The sequence below is a fragment of the Coniosporium apollinis genome (assembly GCF_000281105.1).
Source record: "Coniosporium apollinis CBS 100218 chromosome Unknown supercont1.4, whole genome shotgun sequence".
In the NCBI taxonomy this organism is placed as follows: Eukaryota; Fungi; Ascomycota; class Dothideomycetes; genus Coniosporium; species Coniosporium apollinis.
This window is the reverse complement of record NW_006913266.1, coordinates 417584-441463: the sequence shown is the minus strand read 5'-3', so window position 1 is coordinate 441463 and position 23880 is coordinate 417584. Positions and strand designations below refer to the sequence as shown.

General features: G+C 53.4%; 8 protein-coding genes across 8 annotated transcripts; 5 read left to right on the top strand and 3 right to left on the bottom strand.

Moving 5' to 3' along the window:
- Positions 1–1173: 1173 nt before the first annotated feature.
- On the bottom strand, positions 1174–4634 carry W97_01211 (uncharacterized protein; the record flags this gene model as incomplete). The annotated part of the gene is made up of 9 exons (XM_007779120.1): positions 1174–1627; positions 1688–1978; positions 2146–2428; positions 2479–2678; positions 2987–3185; positions 3239–3697; positions 3855–4128; positions 4182–4241; positions 4299–4634. 9 exons carry the CDS (start codon positions 4632–4634, stop codon positions 1174–1176), a joined length of 2556 nt encoding a protein of 851 aa, XP_007777310.1.
- A 169-nt stretch (positions 4635–4803) lies between these two features.
- W97_01210 (uncharacterized protein) lies at positions 4804–6433 on the top strand (the record flags this gene model as incomplete). Its single annotated transcript, XM_007779119.1, has 3 exons — positions 4804–5110; positions 5174–6147; positions 6224–6433. The coding sequence occupies 3 exons, from the start codon at positions 4804–4806 to the stop codon at positions 6431–6433; spliced, it is 1491 nt and encodes a 496-aa protein (XP_007777309.1).
- Positions 6434–6606: 173 nt separating this feature from the next.
- On the bottom strand, positions 6607–9624 carry W97_01209 (uncharacterized protein; the record flags this gene model as incomplete). Its single annotated transcript, XM_007779118.1, has 3 exons — positions 6607–9247; positions 9312–9554; positions 9608–9624. 3 exons carry the CDS (start codon positions 9622–9624, stop codon positions 6607–6609), a joined length of 2901 nt encoding a protein of 966 aa, XP_007777308.1.
- Positions 9625–9845: 221 nt separating this feature from the next.
- W97_01208 (uncharacterized protein) lies at positions 9846–10957 on the top strand (the record flags this gene model as incomplete). Its single annotated transcript, XM_007779117.1, has 4 exons — positions 9846–9907; positions 9961–10625; positions 10673–10822; positions 10875–10957. The coding sequence occupies 4 exons, from the start codon at positions 9846–9848 to the stop codon at positions 10955–10957; spliced, it is 960 nt and encodes a 319-aa protein (XP_007777307.1).
- A 379-nt stretch (positions 10958–11336) lies between these two features.
- On the bottom strand, positions 11337–12338 carry W97_01207 (uncharacterized protein; the record flags this gene model as incomplete). The annotated part of the gene is made up of 1 exon (XM_007779116.1): positions 11337–12338. One exon carries the CDS (start codon positions 12336–12338, stop codon positions 11337–11339), a length of 1002 nt encoding a protein of 333 aa, XP_007777306.1.
- A 1224-nt stretch (positions 12339–13562) lies between these two features.
- W97_01206 (uncharacterized protein) lies at positions 13563–14345 on the top strand (the record flags this gene model as incomplete). Its single annotated transcript, XM_007779115.1, has 1 exon — positions 13563–14345. The coding sequence occupies one exon, from the start codon at positions 13563–13565 to the stop codon at positions 14343–14345; it is 783 nt and encodes a 260-aa protein (XP_007777305.1).
- Positions 14346–19637: 5292 nt separating this feature from the next.
- Positions 19638–21118, top strand: W97_01205 (uncharacterized protein; the record flags this gene model as incomplete). Its single annotated transcript, XM_007779114.1, has 2 exons — positions 19638–20798; positions 20852–21118. 2 exons carry the CDS (start codon positions 19638–19640, stop codon positions 21116–21118), a joined length of 1428 nt encoding a protein of 475 aa, XP_007777304.1.
- An 877-nt stretch (positions 21119–21995) lies between these two features.
- W97_01204 (uncharacterized protein) lies at positions 21996–23839 on the top strand (the record flags this gene model as incomplete). The annotated part of the gene is made up of 3 exons (XM_007779113.1): positions 21996–22080; positions 22144–23560; positions 23611–23839. The coding sequence occupies 3 exons, from the start codon at positions 21996–21998 to the stop codon at positions 23837–23839; spliced, it is 1731 nt and encodes a 576-aa protein (XP_007777303.1).
- Positions 23840–23880: the final 41 nt, after the last annotated feature.

Sequence of the window (23880 nt, the reverse complement as noted above, 5' to 3'; positions counted from 1 at the left end):
GCCGTCGTTGTTGAACTGCGCCATTACGCTGTGGGCTCCGGACCCTTCGCGGTCTTTAGAATCATTGCTGCTGCTGTTCCCAATGTCACCTCGGTTCGGCAGCAATGGAATGTAGAAGCATTCAGAGCCACGTCCTGGTGCCGGCGGTGGTTCTGACGGTGTTCATCCACAAGATCGTCGCCAGTATCGTTAGCGGCTCTGTCGTATAGCGATGGAACGTTCATACTCCTGTAACGGAGTCGCGACGATTTGTAGCGGCTGTGGGAAAATTTCTAGTGCAAGGTAGTTGTACGATGGAGCTAGTATTGCGCAACTCGGACGTGAAAAGCTGTTCGTAAAACGATTACGAAGTGTGAAAGCCATGGGAACGTGGCGTGAAGATTTTATCAACTTTAGGAAAGCCGTGGGGCGCCTTTGGATATCGACTCTGTGGCTACACCAGTATCCTGCGTCTGTCGAACGCCTGAGACCTCCAATAGCGAGCGATGCAGCGGTCTCATCGATCGTTTCTAGCGGTTCTATCCGTGAAGTCGTGGCCGTCGGTTCTTGTGAATACCCTAGGTAAAGGTTACGGAGGCGTTATACCAAGGCAAAACGCCGGGGATCAAAAGATCAGAACTAGGCTCCCTGAGTGATATCCAAGAACCGTTCTTGGAAGCCTATACTCTCAATTCTCGTAGCCTCTCAATACGTGGTGCAGAATCTAAATCAAAACTTGAGCTATAGTTCTCATACTACATCTACTGGTGAGATCGAGCAGTCGTTCGGCACTGCCTTATCCGTTTGTCGAATGGCTTGTGGTGGGAAGCCAATGACTTAGATTCTGAGAGTTATTTCATTCCATCCATTGATGCCGAGGTTGGGCGTTCAGTCTAATTGTGGAGTGATGGTTCACTCCGCGAGAAATGAAACGCCGTCAATTTTAGAGATCACGGTGCCTTACGGTCAGCGCTTAGACTCCGTCAAGCACCCGGACCCCTTTCTCCGTGTTTAAGTCACTCAAGACAAGTTCCGGGGTGCGAAGAAAGCGTTGGAGAACAAGTCGAGGCAGCTGCTTGGTTCCGCCGGGACTTTCATCGTACCAAGAGGAGAGTATCTACAGCTAAATTCAGCTATGATCGTGAAAGGCTTTCCTTGACTTATAAAAAGCACTGAGCAGAGTACTGCAAAGCATTAAAAGGCACGTCTCTCTACTTTCTCGGTGGCCGGTACCGGAGGCTGACCCTCAGCATGAGCAACCGATTTCTTGCGCAGAGCAGCGCTCTCGACATCGGCAAGTGACATGTGGCGGGTCTCTCCAACATCCTCGACATCCTGGAGGGAGACGGTCGGAATGAATTTCTTCGACTTCCAAGCCTTGTCGAACTTTCCATACAGCTCATCGGCCTGCTCGAGCGAGGGGCCCTCGGTCTCATAGATAAAAGCCCAGACGAAGAAGATGCAGATGAAGCAACATCCGCCCCAGGTGAAGAATACCTTGGCTCCGAGATTGGCATTACCTTCACCGGGGTTTACGAGGTACGGAGTAGCGTAGGCAATAGCCCAGTTGAGAAGCCAGTTGCACGCGGTGGTCATTGACAGAGCCTTCGCGCGTACCTTGAGCGGGAAGATCTCACCCGGTAATGACCTGATAACTCGTGCAGTATAGACCTCGTTACAGTATCGAATGGTTAAAGATGTTACTCACCCAAGCAACCGGGCCCCAGGAGCAGGCAAGTAGATACAGACAAAGGCGATCAGGGTACGCTGAGCCGGCAAGTCATCGGTGCCTGCAACGGTACCGACAATGGCGACGATGAACTGGCAGACCGCCATACCGATAGCACCGAACAGGAGTAGGTTTCGACGACCCCACGCCTCAACCAGATACAGACCAGGGAAAGTTGAACCAAGGTTCACACAAGAAGTGATCAAGATGACGATGAATGGATCTCCGATACCAGAGTTCTTGAAGAACTGCGTACCGCAGAAGATAAAGCTGACGCCGGTGAGCTGCTTGAGAGCCTGCAGGCCGCAACTAGTAGCCAAACACTTTCCGAGCTTGCCCTTACAGCAGCCCTGGTAAGTGGTCTTGCCGAGCGACAGCTCGTACTCATGCTTGGCAGTGACCTCGCCCAATTTCTCGATCAGGGCGAGGTGGTCCACATCGAGCCGTCGTAGTCAGAGTGACCTGGCGGCCTTTCTGGCCAACCTTTCTTAATGTTGAAGCGGGGAGCCTGTGGTAGAGCAATCATGCCGACGACGAGGATGATAGCCCATGCAAATTGAATTGCAATGGGAGTACGGTAGGAGCCAGAATCGTTACGATCTTTGGTTGCATTGTCCACAATAGCGGCGAGAAGGAGTCCGATAGTGATCGCAAGCTGGTAAGCGCCAACGACGGTACCCTGAACCCACTCTGGTGCAGTCTCAGATTGGTAAAGAGGGACTAGAATCGTTAGCAGAGCGCAAGTCAACATAACGGTGAGATGAACACACTAGAAGCGGAGACCATGCCGACACCGTAACCGGCGAAGAAACGACCGGCGACGAACAGGGGAATATCGGTGGCGGCGGTTTGCAGCGCAACACCGAGGCTGAAAATGGCGCAAGCAATGATCAGACCCAGTCGATGGCCAAAGAAGACTTGATGTTCAAAGATCTGCACTGCACCGAGACGGCAAGCCGGCGCCACAAGGCTTGTTTCGCGGCTAAGGTCAGCCTTAAATCTCTTAAGGCTGATGCACACACGAGCGTCAGGTTTAGATGAAGCCAGGTCATTACTGTTCTATTGAGCCTCATGTTTAGGTTTGCCTTAGTCCGTCGTCGCGGATGGGACTTATTTCAAGGCAGTCTGCAAGCGGGATGCCTTTAGGCATCCTTGGCCCGCTCTCCCTCCGAGCTGTGGGCGACAGATTCCGCCAGATACTCTTCGATACTACTGCACGGACCTCTCACATGTTGTTGATTCTGGCGAGCCTTATGATATCGAGTCTATACGCCCCACTCCTGGCCAGGCTTCTCGACAAGCCCGTTCTGCTTGGTAGCGGCATTGAGGACATCGTCGAGGGTGACATCGTCTTTCCCTCCGATAGGGCCGACCTGCGCCCAAAACTTGCTAAGATGCCTCATTCCACTGTCGCAAAGGATCGTGACTATCCGATGGCCAGGGCCCATTTGAAGAGCCACCTTTACTGCCGCAACACCTGCAGATCTGGTAAGTCTTTACTGAGCCCACTTGTGGGGCAACGGAACTTACAGTTCACCGCGCTGCTACTCCCCACAAAGATCCCATCTTTCTCCACCAGCCACCTCGCCATAGCCATGGCCTGCTCATCACTGACCCTCACGGCATCATCGATGAGCTCCCGCCCAGCTTCAAAGTTACTCGTGACGCGGTTGATTCCAATCCCCTCGACGACCGTATCAACCTGCTGCCGCCTCCTGGTGCCCTCTTTCTCTTTTGGGTCAAACATCACGCCGTACTTGACTCTGTTAAACAAGCCGCTTCCCTGCGGATCCGACAGCACGACTCTTAGCTTCGGCAACCGTGGCTTCAGAAAGCGAGCCACGCCGGAAATGGTACCGCCGGTTCCAGCGCCTGTCACGAAAGCGTCGAGGCGACCGCCGGTTTGGTGGTAGATTTCGGGGCCGGTGCCGTTGAAGTGCGCTTGCCAGTTGGCTTGGGTCTCGAATTGGTCGGCGAAGATGCCCCGACCTAATGAGCCAACGTGAGCCAGGTACTTCGTATCTTATGCCGTCCAAAACACAGCAGAGCGGTTGCGGTCATGCGTAACCGCCTCCTAGCTTTCAAGAATGAGCTGCTTCTGAAGTGGTGTATGCAAAAGATGTAAAGACTGAGAACTTGCCTGGACGATTCGGATCTGCAGTGTGCTCCGCAGCCCTGTTGCGGGCTCTGTTGACGAACTGATTTTGGTCGACGATTGGCGCAGGCCGCACGCGCTCGACCTCTGCCCCAAGTTTCTCGAGAAGATCAGACTTCTCCTTTGCTTGGTCGTCCGGCATACATATATGCGCCAAGTAGCCTCGTGCTCTGCATATCGCAGCAAGAGAGATGCCCGTACTACCGACGGTACCCTCGTAGATGGTGTCGCCAGAATGAGGAGTCAAGAGACCATCGTCTTCGGCCTAGACGAGCGTCAGATTTGGAGAACTACATTTATACATATGATTCTTGCTACCATGTTGATAATGCTTAATGCAACCCGGTCTTTCGGGCTGTTACCAGCGCCATTGAGGAACTGACACAGACGTAAGCCCAGTTGTATCTTAGTACTCGTCTGCGGAGCTAAAGGTACCTCTGCTTTGGCAAGGATCTCACATCCTGTAGCATCCGAAAGAGACTTGATCTTGAACAGCGGGGTATTCCCAATACAGCCTTCAATGCCTTCTGGAAAAATGGGTTCTTGCAGCGCTGTTGTTGCAGTTGATCTGCTTGTATTATCCTTCATGGACACCCTTTGCCTGGATGCTATGGAGGATACCGAGTCCGATCGATGATGCTGAGAAGCTCTCCTCGAACGTGCTTCTCGAAACCGGCGTTCCAAATCCGGATACACATCTTTGTATCCCAGTGTCAGTAAGATGCCCGCGATGAAAGCTCCGGCGAGCAGCAGACGAGGATGACTATCCATCGCTACCTCCCACCGGAAACAATTAGCAGCAAAGTCATCTTGAGAATTGTTATAGAGGTCCACGTAGGTACGTTACTGGGGTTGACGTTGTTCGATGTCGCTGCTGCGAAGCTCCGAAGCGAGCTTCAGTTGATCGCCGGCCCGCCGCGCTCACCTCCGCTTCTCATCCATGGATTCACCACAAATCACAAAGCTCTTCCGACAGCTGTTCAGCCATAGGGCATGCGCATCATGCTCGACAAGGCCGCGCGCTATGACAAGCGGCTGCTGGTCGCAGCGCCGGAGGTTGTCGAGCTCCCCAAGAAGCTACGATGAAGCTAGCCGCAGCGAGAGCTCATGGCAGCAAAGAACAGATGTCTTTCCGCAGGACAAGTCGGAAGAGTTCAGAAGATACCCGCTCGTCACCGCCAATGATCTCAGGACAAGGAGGGAGAGGCCGAGACGGGTGAAGATGCTGATGCGGGATTTCATTGAAGGTCAAAAGCCATCCCCGCACAGAGAAACCTCTGATGTATAACGAAGCTAATATGTCAATTTAGACAGCCTCTACAACCCTAATTACGGCTACTTTGCGAAACAAGTAGTCATCTTCACGCCCGGGGATCCATTCGATTTCAACAACATCCGAGACGAGCCCGAATTCCACAGGATCCTCGGCCAGCGGTATTCTGCGTTCGAAGACGCCCTTGACGAGAAGGAGTACAACGAAGCTCGGCAGTTATGGCACACGCCGACGGAGCTTTTTAGACCTTACTATGGCGAAGCAATTGCGCGGTATCTGATTACCAACTACAAGCTCTCGCTATACCCTTATCACGATCTCATAATCTACGAGATGGGCGCGGGCAACGGGACGCTGATGGTCAATATACTGGACTGCATCCGAGACATGGATCCCGATGTGTACGCGCGAACCCAATTCAAGGTCATTGAGATCTCGTCGTCTCTCGCCACTCTCCAGACCCAGCAACTCAAGCGCTCAGCCAGCGCGCGGGGCCACACAGACAAGGTGGAGATCATCAACCGCTCCGTCTTCGATTGGAACACCTATGTCTCCTCACCCTGTTTCTTCCTGGCGCTGGAAGTCTTCGACAACTTTGCCCACGACGTGCTGCGCTACGACCCGGTCACAGAGCAGCCTCTCCAAGGCAGCGTCCTCGTTGACGCACAAGGCGACTTCTACGAGTTCTACTCACAGACCATCGACCCCGTCGCTGCGCGCTTCTTACGAGTGCGAGATGCTGCCTGCTCCGCCCCTTATAACCATCCTTTGCGAGGACCGCGACTTTTGCGCGCCTTGCGCTCGCGCATGCCCTATGCTTCTAACCTGAGCATACCCGAGTACATACCCACGCGGCTGATGCAGTTCTTCGACATTCTACATAATTATTTCCCCGCACATAAGCTCGTGACGAGCGATTTCCACAGCCTGCCGGACACGATTAGGGGCATTAACGCGCCGGTGGTGCAGACGCGGTATCAGCGGCGGACGGTGCCCGTTACTACACCTTTGGTAAGCTCTCACACCTCCCCCGTCTTTCCCCTCCCCGTCCCAGGCGGTATGGACACAACGCTAATACCGAGAACAGGTCCAACAGGGCTACTTCGACATACTATTTCCGACAGATTTCGGCGTCATGGAAGACATATACCGGGCAATTACCGGCAAGTTAACGAGGGTGCTCACGCATGAGGATTTTTTGAGGAGATGGGCTTATGTGGAAGACACCCAGACAAAAAATGGGGAGAACCCGATGCTGAGCTGGTACAAGAACGCCTCTGTGATGACGACTGTATAATGGTGGATCATGTCGTTGACCCTATGCTATGTCCGCAGGCGATAGGATGTGCCTGTATAGCATGAGATATCAATCGATCGTATTTATCAAAACCATACAATGATTTGATCACGTGACGTCGACATTCTTACAGCTATTTATTTTGCCATCCATACCCATCTAATATTAACGATTTACGCCACATCAACAAACGCCCTCTTCCTCCCTCCCTTCCCCTCCTCAACCTCCACATCCTCCAACCTAACAACCTGCCCCTCCCTAACCCTCTCCCCCACAAACCCAACAGCCGCAAGATTAAACCCCAGCACCTCCTTCTCCGCTCCCAACCTCCTCCTCACCACGCCCCTCAGCCCCTCCACCTTCCCCTTCAACTCCCTGCTTGCAACAATCTGCCGCTGATGCACCTTGAGCACGAAAAACAGAACTCGACAAACCAGCGGCGTGTTCCAGCCCCTAGCGACCCAGACCTCAACAAACTCGAACAGCGCCGGCAGCGCCGAGAAGGGCAGCACGAGCAGCGCGTCGTGCAGCGCGGCCGCCGGGATGCGGGCTAGCACGTCCAGGACGTACCGCTCGGCGGCGACGTTGTTGAGGGCCAGGAACTGCGGGTCCCGTGCCGGGGGCGCGAGTTTCGGATTACTGGCTTTCTGGACGCGCCACGCGCGCACACTTTCCAGATCTGTGAGGCCGAGGGCTAGGGCGTCGGCAAGGCGCTCGCCGGCTGTGAGGGTTGCGAGGGTTTGGTGCGAGGCGGAGGTTACTTCAGCTCGGGTGCCGTCTTCGGCGTCGATGGGTTGGTCGTCCGCTTCGAGGGAGGTAGTCAAGGTCGACTCATACAGTTCCTCGAGCTCGCGCTCGCGTTCTTCTTCGAGGAAGATGGGCTCGTCTGTCTGCCCCCAGATGCGGATGCTTTTGTCGTGAGAGGCTGAGACGAGGAAGTCGCCTGTGCGGGACACGGCGAGGGCCCAGATTTCGCCGTGGTGGCCGGGGAGCTTTTGGATTTGTTCGAATTTGTCGCCGTCCCAGGACTTGAGGAGGCGGTCTTTAGAGGCGGAGAAGAAGAGGTGGGCGTCTTCTTTGGAGATCGGGTGCGGGATGAAGGAGACTTGCATGATGCTGTCTTGATGTGCGAAGAGGGCGCGGTGGCAGTCGCCGAAGTCGAGACCCCAGAGGCGGATGTTTTTGTCGGCGCTGCAGGTTGCGATCAGTTTGCTGTCGGAGGAGATGGACATGTTGAGCACGGGGAGTTTGTGGCCGTAGAGGTTGAGATTGAGTTTTAGGCTGTCAGTGAAGAAGACCTTGACGGTATTGTCGAGCGTGGAGACGGCGAGGAGGCGGGAGTCAGGAGTAAAGCAGAGAGATAGGATGTCGTCATTAACTTTTAGGGTACGAGTATGGATGAGCTTGAGGCGAGGGGTGGTTCGTTTAGTGCCCGGTATTTCTTCCTGGACTATGTCGAATTTCCAGAATTTGGCCGACTTGTCGGCGCTTCCTGTTACGACAGACTGCCCTTCTGGATGGACTTGGAGCGTCCAAATTGCTCCCTCGTGCGCCTGTACCCGATCGATCAGAGCGGACGATGCAATGTCGAATAGTTCGAGTTCTCCGCTCTTCGTACCAACTACTACGATCTTGTCGCCTGGCAGGAATGAGCAACACAGAGCATAGCCGCACTCTAGCGTCCGAAGACAGCTCTGAGTTCGCACGTTCCAAATCTTCAGCGCACCACTCGAAGCGGTCGCCACCATCCGGTCGTCTGAGCTTAAAGCAATGGCTCGGATGTCTGTCCTGTGGCCGGGCAAGTCGACGGAGAAAGTGCGCGCATATTCGGGCGCCTCATCGGTTTTCGCTTTCTTTATTCGTTCTTTGGTCGGAATGTTGTAGACATCAAGGAGGTTGTTACTTGTCGCCGTCAGAAGCTGTAAGGCTTTACCGGTTCTACTGCCCATCCAGTCTATCGAGCGGACTTTGCCTCCCGTTCGAACAATCACATAAGGCACGAAGACATCGCCAATCTCCGCTTTGGAGGCGCCTTCTGACTTCTCTTCCCCATCAGCCATCTCGAGGTCGCCATTCTGGTTTCCTGCCGCGGCAGCCTTTTCCCGTCTCCTCTTACGTTTTCGCAGTAAGCTCTTCTGTACCTCGCTTTCTGTCCGTATCCTCAATATTTCCACCGCCTTTTCTGATCCATGTACAGCAACATAGTCGGCTCGGGGATGGAAGGCGACGCCTACAGCTCGATCTTTTCCCTGCCTATATAGGACGCCTCGGTCGTGCAGGTAGCGTTGCTCGCCGCTTGCAGCAATCCGGTCTGCGGCCCTCCGGAGTCCTGCGGTGTCTAGTGCCCAGACTTTGAGCTCGCCATCGTTGCCGGCCGTTATACATCCGCTGCCATCTGGAGAGACTCCCATTGCCCAACATTCGCCATTTGTTTGCGCGACGTGCGTCTCGATGCAGTGCTGAGAAGACACATCCCAGATTTTAATCAGCGCATCTTTGCCGGTAGACAGCAGAAAGACAGCTCCACTTTCATCGTCGGCGACACCGTCTACGCCTTCCTCTTCGTTTTCCGCGTCTGCCGTGGGGTGGAGAAAATGTAGTGCCGTGATCTGGTCCTTATGACCCCGGAGCTTGAAAAGGCCAACCTCAGCTATCAGGTCCCAGATGACGATATCGGTATCTTTTGCGCCACTTGCTAAGCGGACTCCAGATTTGTCAAAGGCCAAAGTGGTGACAGCAGATTTATGGCCGTTGAAGCTGATTATGACCGTCGCGATTCGCGAGTCCCACACTCTTATGCTCCCGTCTGCATAGCTGCATAGAAATGCCTCGTCAGCTCATGTCCACCTGCCGTATGCTCCGATGCTTCTGACCCTACCCAACAGCGAATATATCAGGATCTGCCTGGCTTCGAGCGATGGCGGTTACTTCCGCACTGCAGTTGCTGTCGCGCCACCTGCTCAGAAGCTCGCCCTTCTTCACATTCCAGCACAAGACCTCTTCGACGGCGCCAACATACGCGCGGCCTGCACCCGTGGATGAAGAGGCGCCGTCCGCTGTCCAGACTACATTCGAGGAAGCAGATGTTATTGCGCCGAAGGTCTGCGACTGCTCATACTTGCTGTCAAAGTCAGTTGCAAGCTCCTAACTCGAGAAACGGTTATTTGTACGTACACATAGGATTTGACCATGTTTTCACAGTGCTGTCGCGAAGTTGAAGCTCTCTGAACTTTTTTTCTGGTATGGCCAAGCGTGCCCCACACCTAAGCCGTAGGGCTGAGCGCTGGCTGCCACGGTCGAGCATCCCAGGCACACACATGCACCTTGGCAGACGGCCACGCAAAAGCCCCCCACATCCCCCACCAAGCTGCTTAATCCTACGAAGCTACACAATCCTACCTCACTACCCATCATGCTCCTCCTAGACTACCAGAACGTCCTCATCGAGTCTCTCCTCAAAGACAGATTCTCAGGGTACAGCCAGCACAGATGCGCTGGAGTTGTCCACAGGCTAACGGGGACAACAGCGCAGCACCGGCGTCAATCGATCAAGTCGTGTCCGACTTCGACGGCGTGACCTTCCACATATCGACGCCCGAGTCCAAGACCCGGATCCAAATATCCCTCGCAATAAAATGCTTCGCCGAGCTCGTGCAATACGGCGCCCAGTCCGTGCTCGAGCGCGAATACGGTCCATACATCGTAGCCCCTGAGTCCGGATACGACTTCTCCATTGTTGTGGACCTAGAAGACCTGCCGGCGGAACAGGACGCACGAGATGATCTGATCAGGCGGATAAGCTTGCTGAAACGAAACGCCATGGCCGCGCCCTTCGAGCAGGCGTTCGATGAGTTCAAGGCGCTCTCCGAGGAAGCGAGCAAGTACTCCTCGGAGCAGGCTCCCCAGGGCGTGCGGGAGGGCGGCGAGGTGCGGGCAATTCATTACAGAGAGGAGGAGGCGATCTACATAAAGGCCAGTCACGACAGGGTGACCGTCATATTTAGCACAATATTCAGAGAAGAGACGGACCGTATATTCGGGAAGGTATTTCTTCAAGAGTTTGTGGATGCGAGGAGACGGGCGATACAGAACGCTCCCCAAGTGCTATTCCGGAATGATCCCCCTCTGGAACTGCAAAATGTGCCGGGCCTGCCGGCAAGTGGAAGTGGCGAGGTGGGATACATAACATTCGGTAGGCTTGTCAGACGGCTTAGCAGTGGGCTATGCTAATGGTTGCAGTGTTGTTCCCGAGGCACTTGACGCAGCAGAGACGGGAGGAGGTCATCTCACACATCCAAACTTTCCGTGATTATTTTCACTATCACATAAAAGCGTCTAAAGCCTACATTCATTCGAGGATGAGGAGCAGAACAGCCGACTTCCTCCAAGGTACGGCTCCTCTCTATACCTATAGCACTACGCGACCGCTGACTTCGTATAGTACTACGCCGTGCCAGACCAGAGGAGCAAGAGCAGAAGGAGAGGAAAACGGCTAGTGGCCGGGCGTTCCGGGCCCAAGGCTGAAGCCTAGAATTTCGCTTTCGACGAGTTTCCTGGGGAAAGCGTGCAGTGGTGGTTTAATGAAACCCGGTTTCAGGTTATACACTGCAAAGATGGCTCATACGACCGTCCGCTGCCGCAGGCGTAGCTGAGACGGCAGAGCTTGGGCCGCTGCGAGGGTATGTTTAGAAGGGAAGCTGCTCCTCGTATGCCGCGGAGGCTACAGCTCAAGGTCATCACAATAGAAAGATCGACATCTGCATTTCTTACGCATTACCATACGCTACTTTGGTACTCGAACCGTACAAAGCAATTAGTCTCCTACTGACGCAGGTATTATTATGATGTGCTAAACAACGGCAAACAGGTTGTGTTCAATGGGATACACTCTACCACGAGTTTTCTAATCGAAGAAAACAGCCTCAGGCTTATGCGAAGCAATCTTCCCCGACGAGCTGCTCTTCATTACAATCCGCGGATCGTCCTTCTTACCCCTGATCCGCTTGCCTTCGACCTCCTTGTCCTCGAATGCGATCTCCACTACTTCACCCTCTATGTATCCCGGTAGAGAATGCCAATGGACCTTCTGGCCCTTCTTCGGTAAGCGATCCTTCGAGCCTGGCTTCGCAGGCGGCTCGGAGTTTTTCTTAGCTCCTGCTTTCCCGTTTTGCTTTGCTTTGCCTGAGTCGCCCTTCTGCTTCTTGTTCGACGAGGACTTACTCGGACGGCCTCTGCCGCGCTTCTGTCCTGCTTTCGCGGTCTCTTCTTCTTCTTTGGTTTCGTCCTCTCCGTCATTGCCCTCGTCTTTCTCCGACTCGGCAGCATCACCGTCCTCGGCATACTCAGCCTCAGAGCCGTCCGAGTGTTCCTCGCCCTCAGCTACTTCCTCCCCTTGACTTTCGTCGTCGCCTTGCTGCTTGCCTTTCTTCCCCGTGGAACGCCCCTTCTTCTCCTTCCCCTTCCTCTCCCCAACCCGCTCATCCTCCTCATCATTCGCCTTCCTCCTCGACCGTCTCGCCCTCTCCGTATTCCCCACATGCTGCCTCCCCTCCTTACTCCCCTCGACTTTCTTCTCATCCGTCTCCTTCTTTTCCCCCTCGCTCATCTCCTCCCACGCCTTCTTCGGCAGATACCGTTTCCGCGTCCCATCTTCCTGTTTGGCGTGCGCGGACCCTTCCTTGGTCTGCCATTCTTCCTCCGTCCACTTGGATAGGTGCTTCTGGGATTCGTCTTGGTCCTTCTTGTCGGTCGTGTACCCGCCGCCGCGCTTCTTGTATTCGGAGGCCATCATTTGTGCTTTGCGCGCCGACCATTGGCCGGGTGCGCCGCCTTTGGAGGATGCGTGGATCTCTTCTTTGACTTCTTCACGGAGCTTGGGCTTGGTGTATTTTCCCTTGGGAGGCATTTTGAGCGCTGTAGTAGCTGTGATGGGGCGGGCGAGGCTCGGATTGAGAAATTGGCGTTTAGGTGGGATGCGCTTGACCAATGATGGCACAAGAAGGTAATGGGTTTTGCAGAAGACTTTGAGCATTCACTTGATGCACTTGATTGCTTGCGACACGGAGACTTAAACAGTCGCTACTTTGACGTAATATCAGGTTTCCTCAATGGGAGCAAAGCGGAAATCGACCTCCCCGGAGCCACCCCGTCATTGACTTGAGTTCCCAGCCATTAAGCCAGCGCAGGCCAATGCGCGGCTTTGAGCAAGGCGAGGACTTGTGCACCAACCTTTCAGTGATGTCAACCATATCTGGCCGTCGATGATAGGCGCATCCGCGTTCCTGAGATCGGAGGCGGTCGCTAGGCAATTTAGGGGGCTAGCTTGTCCGTATCGGGCCTGGCACGCGAGCGGCCGATGCATGCACTTGGCTGCTCCCTGCTTCCCACGCTTCCTCGAATGACTGTGAGGTTCAAGACGCTCAGGAAATACCGACCTAGGTAGATGTAGAATCGATGATGAGTCGGACGATGTAGGCCGGTTCGCGCCCCATATGCGAAAGCATCAAGCGAGCAATGCAGCTCTCTTCAGCGAGGCCTTATCAGCCCGTACTTCTCTAAGGACAATGTGATTAAAGACAGTAGTAGAAGCTGCAGCTTGATAGTTAAAACAGTGTTTGGACTCCTCTAATCCGCCAACCGTGTGCTGAGCTTTGCTGCGCGTTACTCGGTTCAAGTCAATTGTTTCATGCCTATAGCGCAATCATTCTCTCTAGAAACCTTTGTTTGCTCACACGGCAACTGTCCGTTTCTCACACTTCGGCGAGCACAAGTCGAGCATCAGTCCCGTTACAGCTACAAGCGGACTCTCGAGGTCAAATTCCGAATCTGAGGTCTGACTGCGCGCTGCTATTCTCGGTATCTCCTGCTTTGTTCTCCGTTAGCATCCAACACAGTCTGCCGCAAACGGCAGGCCAAGCATAGCAAGTTCCTTTTACCATGCCAACGCCTTTGTTTCGCAGGCCATTACCAACAGTATATTAGCCAAGGTAGGATCACCAATGGTGTATGAACATGTCTCCGCTTGCAAACGGCTTCGTCGGGCTTCCAGTCTTCATCTTCGACTACAACACTTTTGCGACCACGACGAACATAACCGAGGCACTCCTCAGCCCACCAGAAAAACTCAACTATGGCAGTCACTCGGTCCCAGTCCGGGGCCCAATCCAAGAAGAAAAAGATCACCACGTCGACGCCGGCTGCCAAATCACGCAAGGGAGCGAAGTCAGCCACCAAAGCTAAACCCGCCGTCTTCAAGGTCGAACCCGTGGCCTCCAGAGTTGTCAAGAAAGCAAAGAAAGTTACAAAGAAGGTCAAAGCTGCCGCCGAAGCTGCCGCCGAAGCTGCCGCCAAAGCAACGACCGAATCCACGGCCAAGGCCCAAGAGGCGGCCAGCGAAAAAGCAGCAGTGTCCAAGGGACAGTCCCCTCCGGCCCCTTCACCTAAAAAGCCAACCAGAACTCGACCAAAACTCGTCACCATGGAGGAGCTGCATGATGATGAGCGATCCCTGGTAGATGGGATCCGCAGCGCTGGACGGAAACTCGCTGAGACTAAACCGTGGAAGCCAGTCGCCAGTAGACTGCGGATAGTAGAACCAGAGCCGCAGAAGCCAGAGTGGTGGTCGGAAACTCCCCAATGGGGATCGCCAAAGGGAGCCCGGAGATCACCGAATAAGCCTGCCTTCTCGCCAGTAAGCCATCGGAACTCAGGGTTGCCACTCGATCCATTCGCTCATAGCCACATTACCGTGCAGAGGCACCTCACGAAGCACTGGGGGACTCCATCGGCGCCGCCTGAAAATCATGACGGGCCAACGAGCCCTGAATACACGAAGAAAAGCCCAACAAACTACCGGGGGACCCTATGTGCGCTGCCTGACATCGATGCCTTACCCAAGACCTCCAAAGATTAGGGACAACTTACCAGGTTAAGACGGCTCTTCTTGTTCAAGAAGCCCAGCTCGCCAAGCTGTAACTGGGCTTCGCCAAGAGAGCCTTCCGAGACCCAAAACATCTACGAAATTAGACACCGAAGCCTCATATCTTACCATGGAACTTCTGACAAAGTCGGTGGCGACTCTATTTCGGTCAGCAGCCTATCCGTGTGTACCGGGCCTGCGGCCGTTGGTCTCTTGAGAGATTCAGGAGCGAGATATTGTCTTGGTCTGGAATGCGGGGTTTTGTTTTCATCATACGGATTCGAGCTGTACTTCGCAAGGAGAGCTCCAAGTGGTAATAAATGGGATGTATCGTGAACTCTTAATGATTCTTATTCCCTCTTTCACTGTTGATATGACGAATGTCTCGTGAAATGTACTTTGATTCGGCGAACTACGACCTCAAAACGACGTCCCAATTTATGCACAAGCTTCCACCCTAGCAGTCTCTACTGCTTCCTTACTCAAACTCGTCGAGTGAAAGAACACCCAACCTCGGCCAAAAAGAATGTAAAACATACAGCAGTAGCTATTCGCTAGTGGTCACACACCTAGCTACTACTCTATCGGTTCAAAGCCTATGCAATGGCACGGGATGCCCAGTATTCTTTGTTCTACGGCCGTACATGAAAGGAAGCAGCGTCCTGTCATACAATATCGACATGCAAAGTTAATGCCAAGCAAGGACGGTTGGTGGATCTCGAGAGGTTTTCGGGTATCGCGCTCCGCCAAGGAATGACTCATTTCGACTCATAATGATCCTGCTGCTATTAACCACAGACTTTACCGAAAGCTACTAGGCAAACCCGGCTTCGAAGGATATGGCAGGGCAATCGGCTTGAAAGTTGAGCTTGAACAACGTGACAAAAGCTATGATACGGGATGAGTCATAATTATTCACAAGTCGTGATTTGTATACTCCGAGATGGTATGATCCGTATGGAGTCTTGCAAGCTAGCGTTTAAATGGCTTGTCGTCCGGTTGAGCGAGCAGTAAGCAGAAGATTGCTATAAAGTAGCGGAAAGAATCGATGTGGATATCAATGTCCATTTGTGAGAACGCCAAGCTCCTGAGTGGGAGTCGATATATGTACCTCATGAATCTGTTGTTCTGCTTCGTGCGATGAGTAAGTCCAATCCCCAAGCAGCCTTCCGTATCCATCCTTGGGCCCGCTGCAGAGACCATGACGAGAAGAATTAGCCTCCGACATTCCCACTCTCATACTTGAGAACAGGATTTATATGGGGACCCCTTTACGAAGGACCTGCTGACATCGCCTGAGCTGTCTCCTTATTACTATGATTTACGAGAAAAGCATTTTTGCACAAAATACAGCTGAGACGCTAACGCAAGCTTTGGATTTTTAAGATACATGAATACTGCCAGGACACAGCGACTCGGAAACCACAAAGTACGCTTCACAACTAGGACACGTAAAATCAACAAACTTAGAGAGAGTACTATGCCACCACCAAAACATCCGTGGTCTCTAATACCGTCCTACCTCCTCCCGCTCATTACCTCCCGTATCACCTTGTTTTCGGCCTCTTGTCGCGCTAATTGCAACTTCAAATCGTCTCTTTCTCGCGTCATGTCCTGTAGCGCTTGCTCGAGTTCTGTAATACGGTCAAGACGCTTTTGGCGGTACTTGCGAGCAGCGAGGGTGTTTCTTTGGCGTTTGAGGACAACGGTCTTGGGGTTAGTGCTGATGCCTCTCGGTTCTTGAGATTGAGGAGTTCTAGTCGATGATGCTGGAGATGGGGCCGAGACTGGCTGAGTGATAGAAACGGCAGGGAGTTCCCTAGAGAGTGGGGGGTGATTATAATGGAAAACTGCGTGAATACTCGTGTCCGGTTGATTAGAGCCGGTTTGGGGGGTGGCAGAGAGCGAGTGAATGTCCGGATGTGGTATTTGGGGGACATCTGTAAGAATGAGCTTAGGGAACATAAGATGTTGGGCATTTATTACTTACTAGTAGAGAAACACCATTTGTCTAGCGTAATGGGTAGGTGATCTTTGGAGAAATCGTTCGATGCAGATTGTAAGGATGACTCCCAAAGCACGTTCCCTAAAGCCCCTTCTCCAGAAATACTGGACGAATCCACAACTTGGCCTTCGCCAACCAAGAGCGGATCAAAAGAGTCGGGTCCGGTCCACGCACCCCAATCGACGCTCGGCCCGGCCACGGATTCTTCGGCCCACCCTTGGTCCCAAGGTTTATATACCGTTTCGTAACTGATGTACTGTTCGGAAAGGACATGATCATGGCCAGCAAGAGGTAGGGATTGCTCTAACGGCGACGCCGTTGGGGAGACGCCTGACACATTGCCTTCGGTCGCAAGTGGTCCAGGCGCGTGTGAGGATGGAAATTTATGGTGGATTGACCGGAACTGACGGTTGCTGGGGGCAGAAGAAGACCACGGAGAGTCGGTAGGGCGTGAATTGGATGTAGAACGTGGAGACGGACATGGCTGCACGTTAGGAAGCCTCTCGTCGAGGCTGGACCAGTGGAATAAGGTGGATAGGCGACTGTACCGGCGTTGATGCCCAGATGTCGAGGGTGATGTTGGATGTAAAGAGTGGAAGAAAACCCAAGGGGACGGGAGCTGTGGCCTGCTTACCTAATATCTCTGGACTCCTCCGTCCTTTGGGGGTTTACCATAAGCAGCAAGATCACAGCACACCAGACAAAGCTGTCCAGGAGTGCAATGCGGCTCCTCTCTCACTGCTTAAGGTGTTCATAAGTACCAGCTTCCCTTAGCCGCTGTATCTTCTAGAGCCTACCATCATTGATACCATATCACCTTGTTGCCTTTAACGCTCCGCTACCGAATCTGTTGCTTTGTATGTGGAAATCCCAGAGTCTCCAGGATTTCCTTACGACGGTTCCGCAGTAAACGGAACAGCTCGATATGCATGGGAATTTCAAGCCTAAGGCTACTTGTGTCTGCGTTGGCAAACTGGCGGACTTCCTTCCCTCCGATGAGATTATGAATGTCGGGCTTATTACAAAGACCTCCGCAATCCACTCAAATGGCTCTTCGGGAGACGGGAGACAGGAGCAGTATTTGATGCGAAAAAGCTATACATTCGATACAGCGGACCAAACTACGACAACTAGGATCAGATGTCTCAGGTCCGCCTACGAGGTCCTTAGCAAGTTGCAGCATCCGAACCTCGTGGGATATCTTGACTTCGAATACATACCGCGGAAGGACAACTGCACTGTGTCGGTCTACCTGGAGTATTACCCAGGAGATCATCTTTCTCGGTACGACTCAGTTTGTGGCGGTCCTGGATAAGCGATATCCGACAAGCAGCTTTCGAAGATATTCTATCAGCTGACGTCGGCACTGCTTTATTGTCACACGGGTTTGCGCGTGGAGGTTGGCGCTGAGCACAATTGCGGAAGTCGCCGGTCTGCGTCGTGCAATCACAATCGATTTCGATCCACTATTCTTGCGAACCATGGCCAGGCTACTTAGAGATCATCGCGGTTGTCAGGCCGCAAATCCACTGGACATCATCTACTACGAACTTGGCATCTATGATGAGTTCTGAGGCTCGAGAATAGAGCCCGACTATAGCTCACCAGTGAGAGATCTGTATACCCGTGCCGCTATTGACTTCATAGGAGAATAGGCTACACCAAGGCTGGATCTTCTCTACAACGTTCAAGCAGCGAACATAGCGAACGATTTGCCATCATGGGCTCCGGACTGGAGTGAGGCATATGTGGCCAAAGTTTTGGGAAGCGTCAGATCTGGCCTGTATGCAGGAGGCTTTGACGCAACCAACTTTGCTCTAGGCGCTTATCCACCTGTGGTAAGTCTTTCGAATCTCGACGATCTAAAAAGCAATCCCGAAGCCAGGCCTTTCCTTACAGCCAGGAGCGTCCCGCTCATGACTATTAGGATGGTTCAAGAGACAGCCAATGCCGAGTTGGCATTGCCATATCCCGATCCGTACCCTATAACTGGAGAGTACTACACAGACATCTTGACTTCTGTCCTCTTTTCACCGCTCAGCGAGTCTTTCACGCGCAAACCGCCGCAAACTCGAAAGTTCTGGCATCACGTTGCGGAGTGTAAGCGGCAAGGGTGCAGCCCGCATGAAAACATGAATTTGCAGCTGCTCAGGCGACGCGGCATCCCGTTTGACCCAAGTCGCTTTGGATTTGGCGAAGAACAAACACTGAAAGACGGGAGGTTCCTCTTCATCTCCGAACACGGACTGATAGGCCTGGCTCCGAGGTATACGGAGGTAAGAAGGAGCCACAACGACATCTGTGAATTGAGTGGTGGAGCCCGTTCTGGAGACCAGATATGCCTCATCTTTGGTTCTCGAATTCCACTCGTCCTTCGCCCGTTGGAGAATAAAAACTACAAGCTCATAGGTGACTGCTTCGTGTATGGCCTCATGCACGGTGAAGCTACAAACGGATTAGACGCATGTATGGAGAAAGACTTCACTTTAGAATGAATACCGATGCGCGAGCGTTACGCATTTTGGACATGAAGAGGAGTTGGTGGTATTGTAGCTAATAGACTTGACGATATATATGTGTCCGCAGAAACCCTTGTAACCGGAGGAAAACTGCACACTGAGTGCTAAAATGTCGTAGATCAAAGCCTGTCGAATGCTTTTTACTAGCCAAAAGTAATTGCTCGATGTCAACTTTGCCAAAGCATTCTCGTGATCGAAAGAAGTTTGAGAGCATTTGATATGCATGGAACGAAAGCACCCAGTCAGGCACAGCGGCAGGGAATGAACTTTGTAACAATATCACTACCTCTCACACTGACATTGTATACTCAAAAGTCTTGATATACAAGGAAATGGTTCGCAACCTTGCTAATTAGAAAGGATCGCCCAAGAATCTACACTGACTCCCACATTGTGCAAAACTAAGCATACATACAATTTTTTCGATCACATTCTCACACCCTCTCATACATCGACAACCTATTGCTGGCACTACAAGATTGCATCTAGTTCCCTGGATACAGAAATTGCACTCACTCCTCGGGCGCCGTCGCCGTCGGAATCGCCAGTGTATTCCCGCAATGGCATTTTGTGCTTTACTCCGTTCTGAAGTAGTTGTGTGCTTTGATCTATGGCCGTACGTGGAAGGCAGAGGCGATTTGAAAATTTATATAGACATCCAGAGTTAAAGGCCAAGCGAGGACGGTTGCTGGAATGTAACTTGAAGCTCTGTCCACAAAGCAGCCTTGGCGCTAGCGACATCAACACCAAGCTTAAGCAACCATGCCATTTCCTTTCGTATTGCCCACAACATCCTACCTCTCCTTTCCAGATTACTTCAACAGCGGTACGCATCCCTCGCTTCCACTCACAGCGACCATCTGCCGCGGTGTTGTTCGCGATGCGCTCAAGAAGCATAAGCGCCTCCCACCGCAATCGCAAGCCTCAAATCTCTCAAATGTCCTTGCAGCCCTGAACGAATACATCCCCTACATCTTCGCGCTCGATGCCGGACTAACCGGTGCTCCCATAAACGACGAGGAAGTCGACGTCGTGCTGGTGAAAGAGCTAGAGGTTCAATGGCGCGCGACGCTCACGGCAACACTCCCGAGTCGAGAACCCCCCCGGATCAAGCTCAAGAGCCTCGAAGCCGAGCTCTTCTTCGTATTATCGACACTCGCCTACACGTGCTCCCTACTCGCCCGCAGCCAATTGCGTACCCTCTTCGACGCGATTCTCCCCTCGCCTGAACAGCGCGCAGCGGCTATCGCATCCGCAATGCGGTACCTCCTCGACGCCAACACCACCCACACGTACCTCGTCCATCGCTCCAGCCAATGGAGCTCACCACCCGCCGCAGTAGACATATCCGCGCCGGTGCTCAGCGCATTGGCCTCGCTCACAATGGCGGAAGCGACGCTCATTGCTGTGCTCAAGGACGACCCCTATCCGGCCGTTGTGGCAGAAGACCGCAACGAGAACTCCAAGGACTGGATGTTTAAGAATCCCGATATTCCGAAGGTACGGGCACACTTGTTTGCGAGGCTGTGTCTTGCGGCGGCGGAGCATGCGGCGAAGGCGCAGGGGATGCTGGGAAGGGCGAGCAGGGTTGATGAGGGGCTGGTGAGGCATATCGATGATTTGAGGCGGACCGCGCGGGGGAAGGCCTGTCGGTTCTTCGGCATTGACGCTGAGCTTGGGGGTGAGACGGGGAAGGGGATTGCATGGTTGAGGGCTGCGAGGAAGGAGATGGGATTCCTAGCGGCCAATGGAGATGAAGGGAAGAAATCAAGGGGCTTCTCTAAACTCAAGAAGGAGTGGGCGGAGAGGAGGGAGGATAGGAAGATCGAGAAGGGCGGAGACTGGGGAAGTGATGGCGGGAAGTTCGAGGAGGGAAGGATCGTGGACATGCTGGAGAAGAAGTGGGTCAAGGCAAATGATACGGTAGGCAAGCGGTTTCGCCATATGGGTATCAGCCCATGCTAATTCGAGTACAGATGAACGTGCAACTCATCCCTTCGTCGGAGCCTTTGCTGGCGAGCATGCCTTCTGGGCGCGAATACCATACGCAGAAGCCGTTCACAGTCCCGATGCTGGACGTAGATGTCATTGCTCGGATGAGAGCACCTCCTGATCCCAGTGATGCCGTGTTTAAGGGCAGCGAGGAAGATAGTGGTAGCGACGAGGAGGGCAGTGGGACTGCACCTGTAGGCGCCTTCCCAGGCACCAGGGCAGAGTACTCAGGGAGCAATGCGTATTTTTGAGAGCATGCGGCGCTGGCGTGTACCTCGTATCGTTGGCACGAATCTGATGTATTCCATCGGCTTACTGTTGCCATGAATTAGATGCCCCTTCAATTCAACCTGAACCTGACGTCTCGTAAAGTCGCCCATGGGGCTGAAGCGGATATGATTACTCAATGGAAACTTCCCCACATGCGGCTATCTCAAGCCCCGAGGACGCGTGCGCGCCACGACACGACGCTTGGACGCCACGAGGTTCACCATCGAGCTCCAACGTCAACTCCCAAGAACATAATGCTCTCCAGGGTGCATTCGGTGCAGCATTTGAGAAAGGATTGGACACAGGATTACCGCATGCGGCAGGTACAGCCTGGGTTCTCAGGCTTCAAAGAGGCAGGGTTTGCTTGATCCCATGTGTTTAGCCGTTCGCTGAGCTGGAGCTCCCTTGTCAATCTGACCATTTCTCCTCTCACTCCCCCGTCGATTGGCGCAATGCCCACCCTTCAGACATGCGCTTGCATGATAATTCGTCCAGCAGCAGAGTGGGGAGATAAGAAACTCCAGCCCTCTGCCGCACCAGGCGGGAAGTAGGCGATGGCCGCACTTGGCGGAGTCCATCCCTGCTGCACCTCGATCATGCAGACCATCCGTGGAGTCCCCCGCCCGCCAGGTTTGCCAGGGCTGCCGGAAGACCATCAATTCATGTTAGTGGTCAAGAGCCGTGGGTATCTCGCCCAGAAGGCTGCAGATGCCGCATTTGGCTTAATTATATCGTACCGGTGGTGTGGAGGTGCAAGGTAAAGCATACTTATCAAGCCTCGTTTCCTCTCTGTTGTCAAGGTTTCGCTTTCAGTCGTTCTGTGCATCTTTACTTTCTCCGAGTGTCTCCCAATTCCCAATGGACACGAAACGCGCAAGTGTCGTATCGGCGTCGCGCCGCCACAAGAGTGTGGGCGATGAGCCTGTGACCTCGGTGCTTCCGAGTGAGTGGACTTCCAGATGGCCATCTATATACTCACAGTTCTGACCGTGAATTGCGGCTGCAGACGGCGATGTACCGTACGATCCGGACAACCCCGACCTCGGTGCGGACGATGAGGTCCTGGCTGCGCTTGGATACAAGCCGGAATTCAGGCGCGAATTCAACCTCTTCACGACATTCTGTGTCAGCTTTGCCGTTTTGGGGTTGCTTCCCAGCTTCGCCAGCACGCTATACTATGGTATGGGCTACGCCGGGACTGCTGGGATGACATGGGGCTGGCTGCTCGCCATGATTGGGATTCAGAGCGTCGCGATGTCAATGGCAGAGCTGTGCTCGTCCATGCCGACAAGTGGGGGTCTTTACTACGCAGCGGCCGTCCTTGCGCCTAAGGGATGGGGACCGTTCGCCGCCTGGATCACTGGATGGTCCAACTGGTTGGTCCAGGTAACGGCTGCTCCATCTGTCAATTACGGTGCGGCTGCTATGATGCTGGCTTCTGGATCTATCATGAATCCGGAATACGTTCCCACAAACTACCAGACCTTCCTGCTCACGATACTCCTGATGATCGTCCACGGAGTCATGGCATCTTTGCCGACCAAGTGGTTGGCGCAGGTCAATGCGGCTGGCTCAACGTTCAACATGGTTGCGCTTGTAGTCGTCATTATCCTCATTCCTGCGGCGACGGACAGAGAGTCACGAGGATTGCCTAAATTTGCCCCTTCTGGTGAAGTGTGGGGTACTATATACGAGGGCACGACATTCCCAGCAGGCATCTCGGTGCTGATGTCATTTCTTGGAGTTATTTGGACAATGTCCGGATATGACAGCGCGTTCCACTTGGCGGAGGAGTGCAGTAATGCCAACCTTGCGTCACCGAGAGCCATTGTCTTGACTTCCAGCGTTGGCGGGATCACAGGCTGGTTTCTGCAGATGGTCGTTGCTTATACCGTTGTGAACATCGACGAAGTACTGGAGTCTGAATTGGGCCAGCCTTTTGCGGCATACCTTATCCAGTGCGTACCGCAGCGGATCGCCATCACCATCCTTGCGCTCACCATCATCGCCGGCTTCTTCATGGGTCAAGGATGCATGATCGCAGCCTCGCGAGTCACGTTCGCTTACGCACGAGATGACTGCTTTGGTCCGCTGTCGAACCTTTTGAAGACAGTCAACACGGTTACACGGACGCCAGTCAACGCCGTGTGGTTCAATGCTTTCATCGGCATGCTGCTTCTACTACTGATCTTCGCCGGCGAACTCGCCATCGGAGCCCTCTTCTCTGTCGGCGCCATTGCTGCATTCGTTGCCTTTACAATCCCTATCTTCATCCGCGTCTGTTTCGTTCGAGACCGGTTCCGGCCCGGCCCATGGAATCTGGGCAAGCTCAGCATCCCGATTGGCATTGTCGCTTCTGCTTTTGTGGCGCTTATGGTTCCGATCATGTGTTTCCCGTGGACTACAGTACCAGAGGGGTTAACGTAAGTTCTTCATCGTTGCGACTGAGGTATCTTGGCTCACAGGCTCCCAGGGTTGAGGATATGAACTGGACGGCCCTTGTATATGGTGGTCCGATGCTATTCATCCTCATCTGGTGGTTCGTCTCAGCGCGGAAGTGGTTTAAGGGACCAAAGGTTAATGTGGCACACATGATGCTGGGAGACGACATAGTGGAGGGAGAGATGATCAGAGATAGCGACGCAGGCAGCGCTACTACTCCTCCGTTGACGAAGGGCATGGAGAATACCAAAGGCCTGTAGTCGGGCATTCGTATAGCCTTTGCTTCTTGTTGGTAGTCGTC